Source organism: Danio rerio, chromosome 11, assembly GCF_052040795.2.
Source record: "Danio rerio strain M-AB ecotype USA chromosome 11, GRCz13ab, whole genome shotgun sequence".
Classification (NCBI taxonomy): Eukaryota; Metazoa; Chordata; class Actinopteri; order Cypriniformes; family Danionidae; genus Danio; species Danio rerio.
This window is the reverse complement of record NC_141031.1, coordinates 13876257-13897265: the sequence shown is the minus strand read 5'-3', so window position 1 is coordinate 13897265 and position 21009 is coordinate 13876257. Positions and strand designations below refer to the sequence as shown.

At 37.1% G+C, this 21009-nt stretch overlaps 1 protein-coding gene and 1 long non-coding RNA gene across 3 annotated transcripts in view; one reads left to right on the top strand and one right to left on the bottom strand.

Moving 5' to 3' along the window:
• The first annotated feature begins 2292 nt into the window (after positions 1 to 2292).
• On the top strand, positions 2293 to 5480 carry LOC141376566 (uncharacterized). The gene is made up of 2 exons (XR_015502493.1): positions 2293 to 2334; positions 2431 to 5480. It is a non-coding gene; the product is annotated as an uncharacterized LOC141376566 (long non-coding RNA).
• Positions 3020 to 21009, bottom strand: part of abcb11b (ATP binding cassette subfamily B member 11b) — a 48232-nt gene continuing 30242 nt past the window's right edge. For both annotated transcript variants that reach the window (XM_087273480.1, XM_087273479.1), the window contains 9 exons: positions 20877 to 20981; positions 18171 to 18332; positions 17861 to 18064; positions 14795 to 15036; positions 12662 to 12818; positions 10615 to 10812; positions 9518 to 9724; positions 6371 to 6517; positions 3020 to 6283 (listed from right to left, as the gene is read on the bottom strand). In XM_087273480.1, coding sequence (XP_087129606.1) covers positions 6083 to 6283; positions 6371 to 6517; positions 9518 to 9724; positions 10615 to 10812; positions 12662 to 12818; positions 14795 to 15036; positions 17861 to 18064; positions 18171 to 18332; positions 20877 to 20981 — 1623 coding nt within the window. In that variant the 3' untranslated portion in view covers positions 3020 to 6082. The remainder of the gene's footprint in view (positions 6284 to 6370; positions 6518 to 9517; positions 9725 to 10614; positions 10813 to 12661; positions 12819 to 14794; positions 15037 to 17860; positions 18065 to 18170; positions 18333 to 20876; positions 20982 to 21009) is intronic.

Sequence of the window (21009 nt, the reverse complement as noted above, 5' to 3'; positions counted from 1 at the left end):
GCAGAGCTGTGGCCCTTTTGGAACTGAGTTTGACACCTGTGCTGTAAACAGACAACAACAGGTGATGTATTAGCCATTCAGCTAACGTTCACAGTTTTGGCCGGCCAATTTCTGCTGATCTTCTGATGGACTTTCACACACAATGAACTCTAGCGAATACTTTACTGATCCCAGCAATCTGGGGAGAACTGTCAAACTTGTCCAAACTACAAAAAGGCAGCGGTAACCAAAATCACCACTTGCTACAACCAAGGTATGCTGAAGAGCATCTTTAAATGCATTACATGTTGTATTGAGGCAATTTCACAACAGGTAATATTCCTGTCAGATAATAGGAAACTGAAGCTACAATTTGCACTTTGCTCAGAACCATATCAAGACAAGTCAGTTTCTGCTGCAACATTCAGATGTCTTAACAATATGAAATCATGGATTTATCCTGCTGCTATGAACAGTTTATGTCTTTGGTGATATAATGCTACTCGTTTGGTTCATTAGTACCAACTGAGCATCATTTAAACATCACGTCCTACTTTAGCATTGCTGCTGACCATCTTTTTATGACCACAGTGTGTTGATCTTGTGATGACTCAAAGTCACCAGATCTAAATCATTTGGGATTTGGTGGAATTGTTGATTTACATCATGGATGTTTGAAACCCGGTCCCACACCACCCAAACCACTTTGAGCTGGGATTAAACCAGAGACTGTCAGCATGGGAGTCAGATGCTCTAACAAGGAGGCTAAAGACCATGGTATCTATTGTCTGTCGCTAGAGCACCTTTTAGAGGTCAGAAGAGTGAAGTTTACCTGCACAGCACTAGCCTAGCTGGCCTCCACTACACTCACTCCCCTTAATTGCACTCCCATCTGTGTCACAGCACCAATGTAACCCCGCGGGTTCCCCACCACCCCACCCACTCCAAGCTGGGCGCACCAATGTAATGCCACTAGTCTAACACCACCCAACCTGCCCCAAACTTGGATTGAACTGGCAACTGTCTGCACAGGATTCGGTTGCTCTAACAAGGAGTCTACCCTGCTGAAAAATCCAGCTTAAACGAGCCTAGGCTGGTTGGCTGGTTTTAACTGGTTGACCAGCCTGGTTTAAGAGGGGTTTTGGCCATTTCCAGGCTGGTTTCCAGTCATTTCCAGCCTGGTCTTAGCTGGTCAGGCTGGAAAATGACCAGCCAAATCCAGCTAAAACCAGCTTGACCAGCCTGGTTTAAGCTGGACATAGCTGGTTTTGGCTGAACTCCCAGCTTCGCTAGGCTGGTCAAGCTTGAAATGACTGGAAACCAGCCTGAAATGGCCAAAAGCCCTCTAAAACCAGGCTGGTCAACCAGCTAAAACCAGCCAACCAGCCTAGGCTGGTTTAAGCTGGATTTTTTAGCAGGGTAAAGACCATGGTCTCTAGTGTATTTTGCTAGAGCAGCTATAGAAATCAGAGGAGTGAGGTTTACCTGTACAGCACTTCACTAGCTGGCCTCTACTACACTCACTCCCCTAAACCTCACTCCCATTTGGGTCACAGCACCAATGTAATGCCACTAGCCTTACACCACCCAAACTGGGATTGAACCAGCAGCTGTCCGTAAAAGAAGTCAGTTGTTCTAACAAAGAGTCTAAAGACCATGGCCTCTAGTGTCTGTTGCTAGTGCACCTTCAGAGGTCAGAGGAGTGAGGTTTACCTGCACAGCACTTCACTAGCTGGCCTCCACTACACTCACCCCCCTAAACCTCCCTCCCATCTGGGTAACAGCACTAATGTAACACCACCAGTCTTACACCACCCAACCTTCTTTAAACTGGCAGACTGTCCGCATGGGAGTCAGTTGCTCTAAAAAGGCTAAAGACCTCTGGCATCTGTCGCTAGATCACTTTTTACAGGTGAGAGAAGTGAGGTTTATCCGTATAGCACATCACTAGCTGGCCTCCGCTACATGTGCACACAACTACTTTACAGAAACTGTGGAATTTTATCATATCAATATGACTAAAATGACTAAAAAGAGAAACTTTGAACAGAATGTGAATTGGAGGTGCTCCTATCGGAGGCAGACCAGAGAAAATTGTGTTATTTGCAAATTTGTCGTTGGAATGAGCTAGTTGAGTGATTTCCGCCCGTTTGATCGACAGAAACAACAAAGCTAAAGAGGGCGGACATCAGCGGCACAATTGATGTAGCTCCTAAAGAGCATTTCAACATGTTTTGACACTGTCATTCATGAACCCGGTTCAAATCCAGCATCTGATGAACTCATTCTTCTTTTTTCCCCACTACATATCAGATTTTGCCAAACGAGGAACACACAAAGGAATCATTAATAAGTGTGTGTATTATGTTAAGCGCATTTGAGCATCACATATTATTTGCACATTTATTGAATGGAAATGTTTCTGATTCATGAATGCATATTCGTCTTCAGATGGTGACTTCATAGCAATGTACGTGCAGTCGATCGCTCTGATTACATTGGGAAAACTGGCGATTGCTGCAAGTTGCGCTTTAATGTTTGGCTTGGTCAACTGCATGGTATGTAAACCTTATTTACCTGGTAGACATGTGGATGATCTCGTCTCATACAGCTGCCATTGCATGGCTCAAAGATACTTTGTAGGGTCCAATTTAACACAATTGCCTCTAGGAGTTGCCAATGGAAATAAAACAAGCACACACAAGAAATCGACGTACGCCAGACATGAAGTTGGTATGGACCAATGCACATTCTCATGCTCAATACATCGTTAGTAAGTCCAAACGTGTGTGTGAAACCTGGCGTAATTGTGCGTATGCCGCGTTGATACATGAGGCCCCTGGCAATCAAGCATCCAACTGCTGCTTTAAATGTTTCCTTGTTTACTGTCTGTGAAACTACAGCGCAAAAGTCACTTATACTATAATGGATTTAGGATTGTGCAATTTCTAAAACCTCTTTTATTCATTCGGTGTTTTTATAGTGACATGTCAGCTAGAGAAATATTATGAATGACTGCTTGAACAACAATTTTTTGAAGTATATAAATACATTTATTTGTCAATGAATACAACAACAAACATATCAAAGTTCTTGCTTTTAAATCAGTGTTATATGTATCAATAAGTACATATGAACCATTTTTATGGGATTTCTATGCAATTATAGAAATTTAAATCGTAACAGTATGTATTAAAACAATTTTTATCCTGTATTATCCCAAAATTCAGTAAAATTTACTACCCGTATACTACAAGACTCTTAAATGCTTGATTTTAATAGGCTGATGAACATGCTAATGTGCAGTTATTTTCAGATGATCAAACAGCTTTAGTAATTCCAGGCAGGTTTTGACCACATTACAGTTTCATACAGTGGTGGAAAAAGTACTGAACAATCGTACTCTATTAAAAGCATCATTACTTGTCCAACGTTTACAACATTAATGCTACTCAAAGTACAGTATGAGTGAAAAGTAAAAAGCTCTAACTACTACTCCAAGAAACTACTTAAGCATAAAAAGCAGTGAGTAGTACCCTGTGAAAATTAGTTCACCTTATACCTTGCAAATTAAAAATGTAACTAACATCAGTCATTTTTTAAGGGTCTTTATAAGTATAAGTGAAATTATTTGTCGTACATGGACTATAAATTTAAATGTGACCTGGTTGTTCTACTTAGCCAATCATAGTACACCCCAAATCAGAAAATCAGTTGGGACAGTATGAAAATTGCAAATTGAAAAAGTAAGTAGTGACCTCTAAATTTACTTTGACTTGTATTTCACTGCAGACAATATGTACACAAAATATTTCATGTTTTATCCGTTCAACTTTATTTCTTTTGTAAATATACATCTTTTCATGCTGTCATTCAGACCTGCAACATACCAAAAAGGTTAGGACAGGAGCAATTTAGGGTTAGTAATCAGGTAAATTGCTTAAATAATGATGTGATTTGAAATAGGTGATGTCAACAGCTGATTGTAATCATGATTTGGTACAAAAGCAGCATCCGAGAGTGATTTAGTCCTTTAGGAGGAAAGATGGGCCAAGGATTGCCAGTTTGTCAACAAATATGTGAGAAAATTATTGAAATGTATTGAAATGTAAAAAAATAATGTTCCTCAAATAAAGATAGTAAAATACTTGGATATATTTTACCTTCAGCAGTGAATAACGTAATTAAAAGATTTAAGGAATCTGGAGGATTTTCAGTGAGTAACACTGTGAGGACAAGGACGATTCCTTAGGTGATACTCCAAGAATCGTCACTCCTCCATAAGCATTATCACATGGGATCAGGACAACTTTGGCAAACCTTTGTCAACTACCACATTACATAGTTACTTCCACAAATGCCAGTTAAAGCTACTGTGGTAGCCGAGGGACCCAACCAGATTTCTTGTGGCGCAGGAATATATTTACGAATAAAGTGCGGGAGGGGTCAGTAACTCTGGTGTAATTTGAACTGAAGCTGGCGGTCTAACAATATCGCTCCTGAACGTGTGTGTGTGTGTGCGCGCGCATGTGCACTTGATGCTGTCTATGTGTGCGTGTGTGTGTGTGAAAATGAAAGAGAGCTTGATGCTGTGAGTGGCTTGCTTGCTTGGTGCTGTCTATGTGTGTGTGTGTGAATGAGAGAGTGATGCTGTGGTTTAGCTTTTTTTTTTCTTCTACCCCACCACCCCCACTCCGGTAGCAGGAATGGTCGCGTTGGGTAGGAAATGGGGCAGGTTGAACAGAGGGTGAACAAATGCTGAATATAAGTGGGAGCGGTCTAGTTACAACTAAAACCTGACGATGTTGGGATTCAAAATTTAGTCCCGCACAGATTTGTATCTGGGATAAACCATCACATAGGGGTGACGTGACCTGTGATAAGGGCCTGAATCAGTATTTCTGGTGTTTTTTTGGGGGGATAAAAAAACGCTGTTAGCTCCGGACCGAAGAAGAAAAGGATCATCTAGACTGTTACAAAGTGGTAAATGCTTTACTGTTTCAACTTTTTTTTTTTTTTCAAATGTGTTGCCAAAATTGGAAATGTGTTTATAAAAAAAAAAAATCACAAGGAACTCATTACATAATGTGTGTTGTATGGTCTAAAATGAAATACAAGTCAAAGTAGAAATCACTACTTCTTTTTTTATTTGTGTTTTCCATTCTGTCCCAACGTTTTCTGATTTGGGGTTGTAGAAAAGAAAAAATGAACATATAGTTCTGAGTACAGGTTGAAGGAAAATACTGTAGTAAATGTACAGCACTAAAATGGACTCAAGTAAAAGTACACATTTTTAAAACTACTTAGCAAAGTACTATTCCTGAGAAAAATTACTCCACAATAGTAATTTGAGCATTTGTAATTTGTAACTTTACAGTGGTTGGAAATCACTACGCCACACAATTTCAGTTATTTCAAATTATTTCACAGCTTATAACAGACAGAAATCTAATAAAAACTGCACATAAACCTTTCGATGACATGCAAAAAAAAAAAAAACATTCAGGCTAGGGCATATTCTTGGATCCATCTATGTTGATCCTGGAACAACGTTTCCAGTCAGCCAATCAGAATTAAGGGATATGTTTACAGTTCTATTTTTGGGAATGAATAATGTATTTTGAGTTTAGAGTTTAGACTTTTTTTTTTATTATTTTGCTTGTTCAACTACTTATTTAAAATAAGATGAACCAACTTATTGTGATTTAGCACAACTTAATTGTTTTTGCAAATTTAAGTAAATTGAACATAAAACTCTTTAAGTTAATAATCAATTTGTTTTAGGACAACATAAAGGAATTGTGTGGAACCCAGCATTTTTTTATAGTGAATAAAAATGACTTTAATGTTGTTGGCATAGATGTTAATCCAGGATTGCATTGTACTTGGCAAAATCACACCCACCTCCCATACATCTTTGAAGATGAAAACCTGAAAACAATCTTGAAATGCAACATCTAACTGATATCTTTAGTTTCACTGACTATCATAGGCAGAATAATAGACCTTGGTCTTTAAAAATATAAGAAAATAATGCACATCCATGTCCACACCGGGTCTACAGTGCTGATTGGTCTTTCTATCTGCCTCGTTGAGAGTAAGATTAACTGATTGGAGCTCCAGTCGTGACAAGTTTATAGTACGCCCCCTTCAGGCCCATCAGATAGTCATGCGTGCCCTTCTCAATGACGTATCCTCTTGACATCACAGCTATGATGTCAGAGTTCTGGATAGTAGACAGACGGTGAGCGATGACAATACATGTTCTGCCTTCTCTGGCTTTATCCAAGGCCTCCTGTACAGTCTGAAACACAAACAAACATAGACTACGAGTTCCTAAATGACCTCTTAAACATCTTCTAAAACTCGTTTTGCTAGCTTTCCTGCTCACCTTCTCGCTTTCTGTGTCTAGTGCTGAGGTGGCCTCATCCAGAAGCAGTATTTTGGGGTCTCTTATGATCGCTCTGGCTATGGCAATACGCTGTTTTTGACCCCGGGAAAGCTGGGAACCTTGGGAACCAACATTGGTGTCGTATTTCTGCATCATGGGAGGAAGATGTATTAATGAGATCTTTTTTTCCACATAAGACCATGCCAAAAACATCCCAGTGACCACCCAGAAAGACCCTAGCAACCAATCAAAACAGTAGTATAGTATCTACTTGCATGTGCCATCCATCAAAGAACTGCCTTGCAAAATTGGAGACAGCATGTCCTTAAACCCACTTTAAAACTAAAACTGCTTCAGAATATAAACTACTTTTTTTTAATTAAAACTACTACTAATGTAAGGCCTGTTCACATCCTGCATGGTAACTATAACAATAAAGATATAGTTATAGTTTAATACACATTTGAAATCATTTCAAATATAAAAACAGGGGACTTTATATCACAACTAGCATCCTCTTAAAAGTGAATTTTCTAAATGATGAACAATAAAATACATCTACAGCCAATCAGAATCAAAATGTAAAGTCTTTGAAGTTGGATTTTAATTGGCTGTCAGTGTTTTTTATTTTTGTTCATCAGTTAAGTTTAGGGTTAGGGTCAAGGGTTTAATGGTCAATGTTGTGTGTCCCTCCCTTATCCTAAAATGTTAAATTCATCTCTATACTTAATTAATTAAATAATTAAATAATATATTGAGTAGAAAACGTATATTATTTGTGTTTCTGTTATGTTACATTACTAATATTTGTGATTTTTATATATAAATTTTATTTGGATTATACATTTTGTACAAAGTTGCGTAGGCACCTATTGTATCTGTTCTGGTTCTTATTATTCTTCCGTCTTCTTCTCCTGCTCTGGGAATCTATGGCAGCCCTATGAACCGCTTGCGGCATTTGCACAAACTTTGGCACACTGATAGAAGACAACCTGATCTTCAACCACATCAAATTTGGACTTTCTAATTCAAACTCTCAAGCGCCACTACTTGTCCAAAGTTTCACTTATGTTTATCTTTTATCTCAAAATTCTATTTTTCCTCTGATTTCTTGGTTCATGCTGAATCAAACGCACCCTAGGACGCCATTTTTTGTTGTGAAAATGTTTTCGCTGTTTAAATTTTTTTGTAAAACATATTTGAACGAACTCCTCCTAGGCCGTTTGTCAAATTTTCACCAAAATTCAATCACGTGATCTACAGACCATGCTGACCAAAAGTTATGGAACTGAAGTTGATTAGATGAACTGTTTTCAGCTTTTCTGCATTTCGTTTTACATCCAGCACAGCATGACAAATCGAATGATGTCTGATTTTCACAGGTTAAAAGTTTTGGTCGTCGGCCATTTAGAGTTGTCAAAAATGCCTACATTTTACATGCACATTGGTAATCGGTATGTGTCTTCGGGACTTTCGGGCGCTCAAAAAGTATCACAGTGCCACCTTTTGGTCAAACGTTATAAAAATATTTCTAAAAATGCCAATAACTTTTGACTAATTTTGCCTATTGTTATGAAACTTGTCTTGATACTTTTCTTGGGTTGTTCTGACAATAAAGATTCCAATTATGCATTGATTAACTGAACTTCTTGTCCGCCATTTAGCCTTAAGTCAAAAAACAACTTTTTCGAACTCCTACATTGTTTGGCTAATTTGCACCAAATTTGACTCAGATTATCTTCAGACCATGCTGACAAAAAGTTATTGAATTTCTGTCAATAGGTGATGCCAAACTATACCTTAGGCTGTATCCCTGCGATAGTTCATGATCATAGGTCTGGGATTGTCGTCTCACACTGACAACACCATAAAAAATATAGTGAGAGTGCCACATGTGGGTCAAGAGTTATAAGACATTCATTAGCCATTATTAATGAAGCTTACAAATTTGGTGAAACCTGTCTCAAATTATTCCTTGGATCATGCCAACACACACAGATAGCAATCATGCCGTAATCTGCCAAACTTCCTGTCCGCCATTTTGATTTTGTTCAAACCATTCTTTTTAAAACTCCTCCCAGACCGTTGGTCCAATCTTCACCAAATTTGACTCGGACCATCTTCAGATCATGAAAACCAAAAGTTATGGCATTTATAGACAAAACTGATAACCAAAACTGTTGTCATTTTGCAAAAGAGCAAACTTGATGTAATGCTGCCAGATGATTTACAGGCTGAATCACTGCAATGGTTTGTAGTATTGAAACCAAACTTGATGTGTGTGATCTAGACCTGTCTTTGACCGAACTACGTCAGTTTAAGCCACCTTCTGGGTAAAATTTATTAAATGACTATTGAATAGTTTTGTCTACTGACATGAGACTGGTCTTGCAGATTCCTTGTATCATAAAGAGAACATTAATATAATTTATTCCCTAACTGAGACAACTTCCTGTCCACTATCTTGAAATTGTTTGAAAATGTTGTTTTGAACTCTCCATAGATCGATTGCCCAGTTTCCACCAAATTTGGCTCAGACCATGTTGCCAAAAAGTTATAAAACTTTCCAGTTGTTCTGTAGCTTGTTGCTGTGTCTGTTTCTGATGTGGCCGCAGGGCTGCTTGGCTCCAGTACTTGCTGCTTGCAGCTATTGTTACATTTGTATTATTTACCTAGAATTTTTATTAATTTATTATTTATCATTACTTGATATTTATTTAGAACAATTTGCTTGTTTGAATAATATATATATATATATATATATATATATATATATATATTTTTTTTTTTTTTTTTTTTTTATCATATTAATTAAATTATTTATTTACAATTGTATTGTCCCTGGATCCCAGTTTGAAAACTCTACATGTATTAATACTTATTTACTGTTATAACTATCACTCTTGGTGTGAACAGGCCTTGGAAACCTTGATCTTTTTATGTAATTTTACTTATTGTTTATAATAATTTTTTATACATCACCTTGGGTCATCTTCTGTTTTTTTAAATCTTCTTTATCGATAAATGATTGAATCTGATTAGACGTAAACCAATCAAAGTGGAATCTCTGAGATGTCAACGTATAATTCAGATAGAAAATGCAATTCAGTTGAAATTGTTATCATCCAAAGATTCATTAGTCATCACCTCAGGAAGTGACATCACAAAGTCATGCAGCTGGGCCTTCTTTGCTGCGGAAATGACATCGTTCATGCTGAGCTCACGTTGATTGTCCCCATAGCGAATGTTCTCTGCAATACTGCAGTCAAAGAGAATCGGCTCTTGGGAGACAATCCCAATCTTAGAGCGCAGGTAAGCAACGTTGATCTGAGAACTTTCACGACCATCGATCAGCTGATCCATACAAAATAATGAACACAAACATAAAATAATGATTTAAAGCAGAAATTAGTCAATACTGTATGTTTACATGGACAACATTAACACAATTTAAGACGATACTCTGATTAAGAATCTACCAATCTAAACAGAAGGAGTGTGAACTTGTAAACTAGGGCTGCACAACATATCGAAAAAAGTATCATTATCGTGATAGCAGTATATGCTATATAATCATATCGCAGAGACGTGCAATAAATAACTTCTTTTTTTTTAAATAAAATAAAATAAAATTTTCTTTAGGTAAATGTTATATCGCAAAGAATATTTTTATAAGTAATCTTACGGTTTTAGTTTTACTCCATGTCTACAATTATTGTCCTAAAGTATGATTAAATGTCAGTGAGTTGGTCTTGTAACCCAAAGATTGCTGGTTCGATTTCTGACAAATAATTAACTGCACTTGAAGCTTTCATAGAAAAAATGTTTAACAAATCAATGCGGAAGAGCGCTAGTTTTTGCAATTGTTTTAGAACTTCCGTTTCAGTCGCCTATGGGAGAAATGACTAGGAATAATAATAAATGTCAGAAAACGGTCAAACTTCTTGCTCTACAATCAAATGTGTTCACGACTCTACATAAAAAGTGCAATAATATAATAAGAAAATATCAGTTTGCAACATCAAGCTGCATAACAGGCTGTTTTAAATGTCTCAAAATCAATGAAAGTGAATGAGAGCAGAAATCTTGAGCTAAAAAGATTTCAATGACTGCCGTATGCTCATCCGTGAATAATATGGTCAATATGGTTTAGTAAAATGGGAAATTGAACATTCTAAGAGTAACATAATAATCATAATGTAAACGATTAGATAACTAATGTACTGAGTGAAAGGTTTTCTTACCACACGTCCACTGTTGGGATCATAGAATCTCTCCAGTAGTTGAACACTGGTGCTCTTTCCACAACCACTGCTCCCCACAAACGCTAAAGTCTGTCCTGGTTTAACACTCACATTCAGTCCATTCAGAACCTGAATATCTGGTCGGGATGGGTATGTGAACTTGCAGTCTATAAACTCAATGTCCCCTTTAAAATTATCCTAAAAAGAAAGAAAAAGTAGTTGACTTCATTTAATCTTTGATCAAAGTCTAACCATTTCCTTCCATGTTCGGAGTAGCAGTCCTTTTGTTGACATCAGTTTGTTGACATCAGTTTGATGGAATCATGTGCAAAAAGAAAGCCCCGCCCCTAGTCAATATTAAATTTTAGTTGGAAGTACATAATCACACTACATATAAAAGTTTCAGCATCATGTAGGTCTTGAACAATATTTTACATTACACTGTCGCTTATATATTGTTTTTCTCCGCCATTAAACTGAACGTGAAATAGAGTGATCCCTCGCTATAATGCAGTTCACCTTTCGCAGCCTTGCAGTTTTGCGTTGTTGTTTTTTTAGTGCAATTTGACATGCTTTTTTTACAGAACATTGTGTTCTGCGTCCAGATTGGTTGTAGACCATTGTCAATCAATCTCCTTCGTGTCTCCTGTACAGTACACAATGCATTCAGCTTGCCAAATTAACATAAAAATCGTGAGCAGTGTAATCTCCAACGAGGATGCAAAAAGTGTTGTAACTAGGGTTGGGTTGATCGACGATGCCATCATCCATCGCCGATGGCTCATAGACATCACAATACTGATCCGCCATCGCAATCCTCCACCCAGCCCCCGTCGCAGCAGCAACCCGCTCGCAAAAAAAAAAAACACACACACGGCCCCGTTTAGACTAACATGTCTTAATTTTGAAATGGTATTTTAGAACAAAAACGATCCACATCCACACTGGCGTTTTACCTAGCATTTCTGAAAGGATCTCCCTCTATACCGCTGAAACTGCACATCACGTGCGCTGCAGTATATGCAGATGTCTGAGCTCAGGGCAGTCAGCGGGTGCTTTGAGCACAAAACCCCAGAGAGAAGTGTACAGGTTATTAGGGATGTATCACTGGATCGTGTCTCACTATAGTTGGTAAACGTGATATTTAATTAATCTTGTCTCTATCTAATGACTCTTCATTTTTTTTTATCTATCAGGTGACGTGTCACAGCATCAGTACACTACTTCAATCTTTCGCTTTCATGCTTGTACTTAGTAATTTTAGTGAAAACCTTAGATACTGTTGGTTGGTTGCTGTTGGTTGTGCACCTTTTTTACCAACCAAGTTTGTCGACGCCATTATAACGACACAGATCACTGTGATTGACAGGTGGAATTTGTGTGTAACTTATCTTTATTTATTTATGATTTCGTTATGGGTAAAATAAAGACCATGCAGGTCAGGTAGTTAAAAAGGTAGGCTACAAATAATTAATTCATTATGAATGAATCATTTATTTATAAATAATTTATTCACCACTGCCTACGATGATGATACCATCATCCATTGCTATGTTTCACATTACACATCGTACAATGCAAATTGGTCAACATCGCCCAACCCTAGTTGTAACTGTCCGCAGCAAGACCATTGTAAAGGGGGTCACACACAAAATGTGCTGTGCCACACAGCGCCATGCATTTTATAATTGTAAACATAGGTGTCTATCAGGGTACGCACACCGGAACCGTAAGTCCCAGCTATGACTCAGGACACTGTTCATATTTCTGCCGCACCACAGAGCCCCATCTGAATAATTTTATTTGAAATAACATGCGAATGTGTGCGTCCAGTATGTGTTACTTCCAACTGTCATGTGAGCGGCGCATCCAGTGTGTGACCCCCCTAGGGTGGGGTCTGCTTGTTTTGTGAATCAGTGACTGCAGGAAAAAGAATATTATGCTGGATGCCAACATTCTATGCACAAAAGCTAAAAAGCTTTATTAAGCTTTTGCTGACAGCGAACGAGGGACCAATGTGAATGGTTGGTACTGATTCTTAAAATACCCATTTTTGTCCGTCTTTGCTGTAGACACTGATTTTGGGAATGCGGTCCAGTAGCTGGAAGAATCGGGCAGCAGAGATCTTGGCTTTGGCGTAGTCTGGAGTATAGGAGGACGCTCGGCCGAGAGCCGTGCCACTTGTAACAATTGCTGAAATCACCCTGTAAATGACAGAAAAATCAAAATACACTCTTTGTTGTCCTCTGTAATTCACTGTAAAATATTAGTTCAGATTACTCAAAACATTTTTTAAGTTAATAGAACTTAATGGTATTTTTTACTACAACAACATGTTTGTGACAAGTGGGTGGCAAACAGGTGACCTTCATTATTAATGTTGATCATAATTTAATACATTTTCTTAATTAATTCATTTTCCTTCGGCTTAATCTCTGATTTATCAAAGGTTGCCACAGCGGAATGAACTGCCCAATATTCTGGGATATATTTTACACAGTGGATGCCCTTCCAGCTGCAACCCAGTACTGGGAAGCACCCATACACTCTCATTCATGCACACACTCATATACTATGGCCAATTTGAGTTCATCCAGTTCATCTATACTGCTTGTCTTCTAACTGTGGGGGAAACCAGAGCCCGTTTTTTTTTTTTAAAGTAATCCACTAGGATTTTGGATAACGGATTGGATCGAATCTTAAAAATGGGTTTTTATATAATTACATATAATAATTACATAATTGGATTAGATCACGTAATCTAATCTTGGTTTTGTTTAGGTTCAAACTTTTAGTTTGGGTTTTTCAAACCTTTTGTGTAGAATTTGGATCCAAAGGTAACACTTTACAATAAGGCTCATTAGATAATGCATTTACTAACATGAACTAATCATGAACAACACGTGTACAGCATTTATTAATCATAATTAAACATTTACTAATGCATTATTAACATTTAAGTCCATGCTTGTTAACATTAGTTAATGCACCATGAGTTAACATGAACTAACAATGAACTACTGTATTTTCATTAATTAACGTTAACTAACATAAACAAATACAATAGTAAATGTATTCTTCATTGTTTGTTCATGTTAGTAAATGCATTAATTAACATTAACTAATGAACCTTATTGTAAAGTGTGACCGATCCAAAAATCTGGATTAAACTGAACCCATCAGAAGGGTGCAATCAGCGTGGATTTCAAGCCCAAAATGTAAAAAATGTAAAGAAATCTTTAAAAATATATCAAATAGTACTATATTTGGATCATGCAGTAAGATATCATAAGATATCTTATTCATAAAGTTTTAATTGTATTTGTTCATCCGTCAGTCTACAGTGATTAGATAGGCTTTAACATATTGAGCCTTTCAGTACATTTACATTTACATAGGCCTACAACAAAGTAGAAAGAGTTTGGCCTTATAAAATAATCCTCCAAACAGCTGTCAAAATAGACCAAAAACAATCAATTTTATTCTGTTATTAACTGGTTTATATATAAGTGGTTTTTTAAATGACTTTCAACAATTGCAAAAAGAGACTGAAAGGGCAGAAGCACCGCTTCGTCTGGCAGACAGACTGACTCTGACCAAACTGCAGCAAACCAAGGCCACACTTGAGACCAGCCTCCTAAAGGCTATACACTCAGACAAGCTGGTCTCTCCACAACAGATGAGGAAGTCTGAAATCATTGGGGAGTTTTTGACATTGTCTTTTTTAAATTCAATACATCTATATTTGAAAAATAGCAGACTGCTGGAAGAGGATGGGTTGGGTTTTTCTTGTTTTTATTAATTTTTTTTTATGTGTGTTTTCATTTAAAAAAAATAAATACATTATATTGACCCCACACTGGCTATTCTACTTGTCGCTCTTTACATATCTATAGTTCTACATTGTGATTTCCTATCCTGTTTGAGCACTGGTTATCCAGATTTAGTGATCCTTAAAAGTTCCTATCCGGATCAGATTGATCAATTTCATCCGGATTAAACCTTTTGAAAAACCGGGCCCAGAACACCCGCAGGAAATCCACACGAATGCTGGAAGAAAATGCAAACTCCACACAGCAATGCCAACTCGACTAGAACAAGTAACCTTCTTTGAATAATCAACTTCTTCAGAATAAACTAACTGAATTTGTTTGCTATGTTTGTTTCTGTATTGTGTTACCTGAAAACAAAACTGAAGTGTAGCCCTTCGTGATAGACCAGGTATCCACCAAATCGATATGAGGCAGAATTTGCCATGAAGACCACACACTGTGCAAACCCATAGCAGGCGCCGTACACATTCGCTTTTTTCAGCGCAGCTTGGTATGGGGCCTCCAGCTGAGTCTCAAACATTTCAACAAAATTACGCTCTTTTCCCAGTCCGGCAATGGTGCGGATGTTATTCAGAGCTTCTCCAGATATCTGCACTCAGAAGACCGATTGAGAGACAGTTTTAAAAAGCTGATGAAAAATGAAGGAACACTTTCACATACCTCACAGACATTTGGTGTTAATATAGCACATGGGTTAATCAATGATTTTAAATGATAGTGAGCTGTTTTTTGTTGGGAGGCGATCTAGTTCACAATTATGAAAGGATTGTATTTTTATGGTAATAAAATATGACAACAGACATTCAAAGCTTGAATCTTAATAGAAGCTTTGAATGTAAATTTGACATGGCAAAAAAATCTTTTTCAGCTAGAGTGACCTCTGTGGTCATTCTAGAACAGGGATGCCCAAACTAGGGCCTTGGCCCAAAGTTGGCCAACAGTAACCTTTGATTTGGCCCTTCCTCCCATCTGAGAAGAGAGGAAAAATGATGGCCATGGTTTAGAGAGTATGATTTGAAATCTAATGCAACAGGCCTGTAGCCAGTGGGGTTTGGGTGGTTCGAAAGACCAACCCCCCACTGACAAAGTCCAGAATTTGGCCCCTACGGGAGCTCATTTGTCCCATTTTTGATTATAGTGCAATCATAAATTGTGAAAATAACTGATAGAAGAAGGCTTTAATTATTCAAATGGCCAAATTCCAACTGAGGAAAGTGAAAGTATTTTAAAAATAAGTATTTATTACATATATTTTTATTTAAAATGCTGATCTCATAACATTATAAAACTTTAATTACAGTTTGCAGTTTAAATGCACATTTGTAAATATACAGTTCGTAGTAAAATAGTAGACCTACAGTAAACACATTGACAAAATTGTAGAAAACATTTTTGGAGCATAAAAAAGTGTGGTCACCATCCAAAAATCTAATCCAACAAAGCTTAAACCTCATAACTGAATAAAAATGACTGCAAAGAGGTCCAGTTATTGAGAAAAAAGAACCAGCCCTTTCAATAGGCTGGCTACGGGCCTGTGTAACCATGTTTGTTTGTTTGTTTGTTTTATTGTTTAACATTAACTGAAATTAAATGTTTCAATTAAACGGTGTAAATGAATCAGATGTAGTTTAAATGTACACACCGTCACCCAATGCATATAGGACAAATCAAGGCAAAGGCAGATACTGCTTGACCAGTGTATTCAGCATTGAAATCCACTGTGTAATAATTGTGATGTTTATGTTTTAATTGAAATACGTTATCATTTTAAATGTTATACTGCATTAGTTAATATGATTTAAAGTACGGTTATCTGTTTAATTTTAAGTCTTCTAAAATAAATTGGGAAATTACCCAATGGCAACTTTGATGTAATATACAGTAGCTTACTATATTTACCTTCCGCCCGAGAGGGGTCTGGATGCAGATCTGTTGCAGTGCAATCTGATCTGCATTCAATGCTTTTTAATGCGCTCATCTAGCCCCACCCCAAACCCTACCCGTCACAGTGATGTCACTCACTCCATTGAGTGCATTGTGTCTGACATTGCATCGCTGAGTGATGCTATCTCAGCTTGCATCATAAATGCTGCCTCCAGATACTATTGTTCGGCCCACTGCTTTCAATGATATTTGGCTTTTGGCCCTTTATACAAAAACATTTGGGGAACCCCTTTTCTAGAAGTTGTAGAATTCTGATTGTTCTAGTGTTAACAAGAGAAGTTGGTTGTTCGGAAATGAATAATGCATCTCTTCAGCGAAACAAACTCATTTAAGTCCACTTATAGGGCTGGTCATTCACTAAAAACTCAATCTATCCAACCTTGCTGCTGGAATTGCTGATCTGAGACGTGGTCCAAATGTAAATTTAGTGATGAAAGCAAGTTTAATGTATTATGGTCCGATGGAAAACATTATGTTTGTCATCAAACAGGGCAATGTGACCCACTCAAATGAGAAAAAAGCAAATCTGTGAAGCTGAAAACATTGGAATAATGAAATGGCCAGCCAAAGTTATTGTCACAAAAGTTTTTTCACAAAACAAAGACAATATGGAGGAGGAAAAGTTATTTATTTAAAATATGGTCACACTTTATTTTGATAGTCAGTTTGTTAAATATGTGTTACATTGCATGTACATGCCAACTTATTCTCATTAGATTATAAGTAGACTGTTAGGTTGGAGTTAGGGATAGTGTAAATTGACAGACACATACTTGCAAAGTTTCTTATAGTCAGTTAAATGTCTGTTGAAGGAGCAGTATCAGCAGATATTAAGCAGTCAGATTACTAATACTCAAATGGACCATCAAAATAAAGTGTTGCTAAAAAAGTTTCAAAATATTTTAATTTTAAGTTCAGTTATAAGCAGAAAACACTACAGTCCTATGGTACTGCACTTAGTTTTAGTAATAATCTACAACTGAGTAATAGTCTTTATTGGGATGCAGGAAATCTATCCCAGCAAACAATTTTGTGATAATAGACGTCTAATATACATCTAAATGCAGACAGCTTTTCTAAATCAAGGCTAAACTTGGCCTGTGAGTGAAAATCTAATAGACATCTAAGAATAGCCCGGAACTAGACTAGTCGTCAAATCGACTGATTAAAGGGACTTTATATGTGTAGTCAATCAATTCTGTTTATTTGATGACTAGTCTAGTGTTGACCTATTCTTAGGCGTCTATTAGATTTTCACTGACAACGTAAATTTAGCTTTGTTTTAGCCAAGACTACTATGTTTAGACGCCTATTAGACATGTATTAGACATCTTTTAAAAACACAAAATGCTTTCTGGGAAAGGTCTAAATTTGGATTATTATTAATTATGATTGTTTATGAAAGAAATCGAGTGTTTATAAATTGTTCTAATTTTGATCTCCACTACTGCAGTGTAGCATGAGCTCACCTGCCCTGCTGTCTCCATGGCCTCTTTGTCCTGCTTGGCGAATCCAGTAAGCATTTTAGCCTGAAACCCTCCAGAAAGAGCCAAGAATGGAAGGAAGCACAGGATGACCAGAGTGAGCTTCCAGCTGAAGTAAAAGGAGATGATAACAGCCACACCGATGTTGGTCAGAGAATTCACAATCATGCCAATCTGAGAACCTGTGGCCTGGGGTGAGAGTTTATTTAGTCTTAATAAAGTTTTATTTTGATTGAAAAGGGTCACATAACATGTGGGAGTTAATGGAAACATTTCAGCTAAGTGATTTTCTTACTCCCTGGACTTGCGAGGCATCTGTAGCCAGTCGTGTTGTTAAAGCACCAGGGCTGTTTTTGCGATCATCAAACCAGCCGATCTCCTGCCCCAACATTGCGTGAAAGCCCAGACGCCTCAATCTACGAGTGAGCAGCTCGCCGGATTTAGAGAATGCATAGCCCTGAAAATAAATACGAATACCCAACAATAAGCACTTTTCTCCATGTCATTTAACATCCAAAATGTGTCGAAGCACAATTAAAAATGCTGTTGCAGAACTGTGTAATCAAAATGGGTGAACAATATTTTTCTGAAGATCTTTTTAGGTCATTAGCTTTAATGGCAGAGATAACCATAACTAGAGTAAGTTAACGTTAACTAGAGTAAGTAAAGGTACAGTATGTAAGTCTGGCCCCCAGCAGTTGAACTAGATATTGCAATTCAAACTCAAAACACTTTTTCACTTAGCTCCCCCTCTGATGACTCCATGCAAATGCAGGTTGACATATTGACTACACCACCATGAGCTAGCATGCGTGATTTGCTCTTCAGTGTTTTGGCTTTCAGCTGAGACATTTACATTACACTTAACTGAACTAAACTGAACTTTAACTGTGAAAACTGGACTGAAGCAGATCCAATTCACTAGAACATCTACGTTAAGCTGCTTTGACACAATCTAGGCTATATTGTTTAAGCACTTTAGAAATAAAGATGAATTAAAATAAATTGAATAACAACATAAACTACAATGGCAACAATCACCTCAGATACTGATTATGTGCTTTTTTCAGTGTTAAATGCAAATAATGTAAGTATGAAGGATTTACTTCCGATCTTGAACTGTGATTCAATGCAAACCAACAAATATCAGTCACTCTTAATGTACTTTTAATAATGTTACATGTGTATTAATATGATTCTAATCCTTAACATTTCATGAGGTGCACTGAGTGCACTATTTTATGCTTCTGAATGGCTGTATTTAAATTAAAGGTGGGCATGGATACATTTTTTTAATCTAGATTAATCTCACTGTAATCTTGGAATTATTCTAAATTAATCTAGATTACAATGGCTCATTTGAATTCTGCCGAAGGCATTCAGAATATGTGTGCTACCCAAATAATGACTAAAAGTAAGACTTTAAGAACGGGTTTCTCAAGCCAGGTGTCACATTAGACCAGAGGCTCATCTCCTGTTTCCACAATGCATCACAAACTGCTTGAGAAACTGTTCTACTATGATAGTTGGTGATGAAAGTAAATTATGTTCAATAAGATGTACTTGTGTTTACTAACTGTTATTCAGTTAAACTCAAAACAGCAATTTTTGATTACCTTAATCCCACTAACGTTATAACTGACCTAAATAGAAATGGAATTAAGACGTTTTTATGCATATATTAGTGGCATTAGTTGTTATTTTCTTTCCATTTGATGTGCGTCATTAAACTCTGTAACACTCTCATCAGTTCTTACTCCTTATTTGTGTTTAATACCTCTGTTTGTCATGGGGACATGAAAGAAATGTTCATGAGTGAATGTGAAACTGTCGCAGTTAAAAAGTCTCCCAAAATTACAGGAAACTTCTACATGAAAACACTTCACATAAACTCCTTAATTATATTATTGTCTATTGTCATGTAAGCGTAGTCAGTAGTGTCTTGAACTAAGTGAAAGATCCAGAAGGGCATCCTGCTGATTTGATTCAGAAGGGCACTTTTTGTCAGACGGCTCATTGGTTTGACTTTCATTCCCCGTCATTCATTTTTTAAAAGCACCCGCTCCATTTTTTTTTTTTTTGCACGTTTTACTCAATTTCATGAATGCTACAGGTGCCTAATAGTTAGATGTGAAGCTAACATTAATCAGATTCACTCTAGTGAACTGAATCCATGTTAGCACATCACGTTTGATGTGTAAATTTCACAGTAGTATGTAGTGAATACACACAGGCTCGAAGACTCGTTCTTGCCACCTACAGTGCAATTCGGCCAGGTATACATCCGCACTAAATTATCAAGGTGAAAGTCATCATAGTTTGCGTAGAATTGACCCAGCTCCCAACCCAACTTTGAGACTAGATTAACGGACAATAAGAGTCTCGCATTAATGCAGCATGTTAACGCCAATAACGGCCTACGACTAATTTAAATTGATCACATTTTCAACTGCGGCTGCATGCAATGGTGCAGCTGAGAATTAAATTAAATACAAAGCGTTTTTCACCAAGGCAACCCAGATTGCTGAAATATAACTGGGTAAACTGGCAGTGGGCAGATTATAGAGACCAAAACAAAGACAGACATTCTGGCACTGAATGCACATTTTTAAAGGAGAATAACTGACTTTAGCATTGTTCAGTATGTTTACTTAGCATGTTTCTTACACATCTGCAAACATATTATGGTATTTTTATGCTTTTTAATGTCAAACTCAGTTCCTGGAGGGCAGCAGCTCTGCACAGTTTGGTTCCAACTTTAATTAAGCACTACACCCTTGGTGACAGCATAATTTATCCTTGTTTTATCCAAGATGTCTATATATTTAGATGTCTATTAGACTTAATTTAAACACAAAAAAATGCTTGCTGGGACTGGTTTACTAGCCATTTGAATATAACTCTGTTGTCACTTTAAGTTGTGTTAAATACTCAGTAACTTAAAAAGTCCTTCTATAACAGCATGCAATATTTCCAGTAAAATGTTATTATTAAGACAAACCTGTAACATTTGTGTGAAAAAAGAAACCAAACCAACTACTACAAAGAACAGACAGATGCCATTAATCTCCCTCCGTTGTTCAACAGGATCTGGCATCGAAAATGTCTGCAGGTTAAAAGAAAAAGATGAAAGT